The following is a 2492-nucleotide window of genomic DNA, read 5'->3' on the forward strand; positions in this document are numbered from 1 at the left end:
CATTAACATCTGTGACACTCAATTCCCTCACAACTATCAATTTCTCTCTTCAAAGGAGCAGAGAGCATCATGTCTGTGATACAGGCAATTATTACATTTAACATGAAGGTCATCAGAAATGCATAGACTTCAGAAGAGCTGAATATCAGAGCATGCACAGTTGTGACAGGGCCTTGAAGACTGGTCATCTGTGTGTGTAACCAGATACTTCTCATGAAGCTGTGTCTGCTCTCTCAGTTATGCTGAAGTATTCAGCCTGGAAACAATGAGAACACAGAGAGAGAGCTCATCTGTCCAGATCAACTCTTATCACAAATTCATGGCATTTGTATTACCTTGATTACCTGGATTTTGCGGGTACCTGGGGACTCATCTCCCATTGACAATGAGATTGTGAAAATGCGCCGCGGCGCGAGGACCATTGGCAGGGAACCTAGGCATATTTGCATATACCTGGTCAGAGATTGTGCAGGCAGAGAGAGGGTGATTGTAGGCCTGCAGGGCTGCAGAAGACACTGGCAACATCAGAAGCTTTACAAGAACTGTCAGCTAGAATCTGTAAGGAATTACTTGTGAGAAGACTTACAGCAAAGGAGGAGACTGCACTGCTTAGAGCCAGGGACTGGCCTGGGAGAGGGATGGGGTGAGCTGCTGGCCTGAAGATCGGGTGCGGTGGCGGGGCTGAGGAGAGTGAAGGCACAGTTGTGAGCAGCAGCATCCCTGCTCCATCAGCTGGTAAAAAGTGATCAGAGAAGTTACAGAGATGCTCATGAGAAGCTCAGCAGCAGTCAGACATTGTTTGTGAAGATGTTGAAATTGAAAAATTTTTATTCTTGAGAAGTTCTTGAACCAACATGCAGACATTGTCAGAAACACTCTCTCTCTATCATCTGAGTGAAAACACTTCGCGGATGAATGAGAATACTCACAGTTTGTGAGGATGAAAGCTGTTACAGAAAAAGAGAAAAGAAGATGAGATTTCACAGACAGACCTGGGATATTTATACTACTCTAGAGAGGTTTACTTGCACTGTGAGTGATTCTGTGAAACAGCCAGATTACTCTAGCAAATAAGAGTGATTGTGAATCACAGGTCTGAATCCTTCTATGTGACTATAAAGAATGATTGCAGACTGTGAATATCTTGATTCTACAATTCTACAGAGTTGATGAAAGAATGAAAAATTCCTCACAATTCTACAGTGTCAAAGAGCAATGATTTGCAAGAATGAATGAAAGATCAACTCACAAATGTTTCTCTTTGATAAGAGTGATCTCACAGAGAGTGATTCACCTGCAAGATGAATCTGTGTGATGATCACACAAGAACCTTGTGAAAATGATTGAGAGTCAACTGAAACTCTTCTGTATGAAAGATGCAAGATGAATCTGTGTGATAGTCAGAGAAGAATCTGTAGATCATAAAGAATCTCACAGAACAAGGAACTGAGTGACAGACTCTTTTCTCTTCACAGTAATAAGGGATTTTTCCTCACTGAGGTTTTTTATAGACACAAAGGGTTTTTAGTGAGTATCACTACAGTGCTGAGCTGACTATGAAGTCACTCAGTGAAAGGCTTCGCGGATGAAGCCTTAGAGAGGGGGAGGTATGTAAGAAATCTCACTTCTCACAGATTCTTTATCCCTATTTCTATCTCTTGTGTAACCAATAGGGCTAGCGGCCCTTGGCTACACACAACTATATAGACTGGAGTTTGTGAATACTATTTACAACTCAGCTTGAATGCTATTATACATTTGACCCCTACATTTATCTTTCTACCGCGAACACTTCTAGTAGTTAACAGTACATATCACGCCAAGCTGCAAACACCCGAATAATCGCCTGCGAGCACTTATTCTTACAAGTATTTTATAAAGCTTTTCTGCCTTCTCTAGTCTCTCTGTATCTGTTATTCTGATCTTCTTAATATAGTCTGATCTGTAAGAGAATCTGTTCACTGAGTTCTTAGTTTTCTTAATATATTCTATCTTGAATCAGAACTCACTCCATCTCTGAGCTCAGTAAATCTGTCATCACAAGAGTTTCTTAATTGAAGTAAACTATCATAAGCTGTCATGATCAGTTCTAACAGTAATCACTGTTATAAGATTCTCAAAGTAGTGATATCAGTGATAGAAGAATTTCACTATCATAAGAAGCTTCTGATCATGAATATCATAGTTAATCTCTGTGAGTTATATCTTTCATGAGAAAAAGGTCACTGAAACTCAGTTCTCATTTAACTGTAGTTATAAGACTATTTCTGAAATTATAAAGAAGAAGACATCTGTCTTCAATCTGATTAAGAGTAAGAAATCAAAGTAAAACAGTATCACTGCATCTGTAAATATCTGTTTCAATCTTGTAAAGATCTCACAAGCTTTTAAAGTAAGAAAGTTCTTACAGTTCTTTCTTCTTAACAATCTTTTCATTCTTCATTCATAGAATGACTTCTTCTTATTTTCATTCTTCAGCATGTCTGTAAGAG

General features: G+C 39.2%; 1 protein-coding gene across 1 annotated transcript; it reads right to left on the minus strand.

Annotated features, from left to right (window-relative positions):
* Positions 1-369: 369 nt before the first annotated feature.
* BDCG_00617 (uncharacterized protein) lies at positions 370-856 on the minus strand (the record flags this gene model as incomplete). The annotated part of the gene is made up of 3 exons (XM_045416123.1): positions 370-515; positions 587-720; positions 795-856. The coding sequence occupies 3 exons, from the start codon at positions 854-856 to the stop codon at positions 370-372; spliced, it is 342 nt and encodes a 113-aa protein (XP_045271924.1).
* Between the last annotated feature and the right edge of the window lie 1636 nt (positions 857-2492).

The sequence above is a fragment of the Blastomyces dermatitidis genome, assembly GCF_000003525.1.
Source record: "Blastomyces dermatitidis ER-3 genomic scaffold supercont1.1, whole genome shotgun sequence".
NCBI lineage: Eukaryota > Fungi > Ascomycota > Eurotiomycetes > Onygenales > Ajellomycetaceae > Blastomyces > Blastomyces dermatitidis.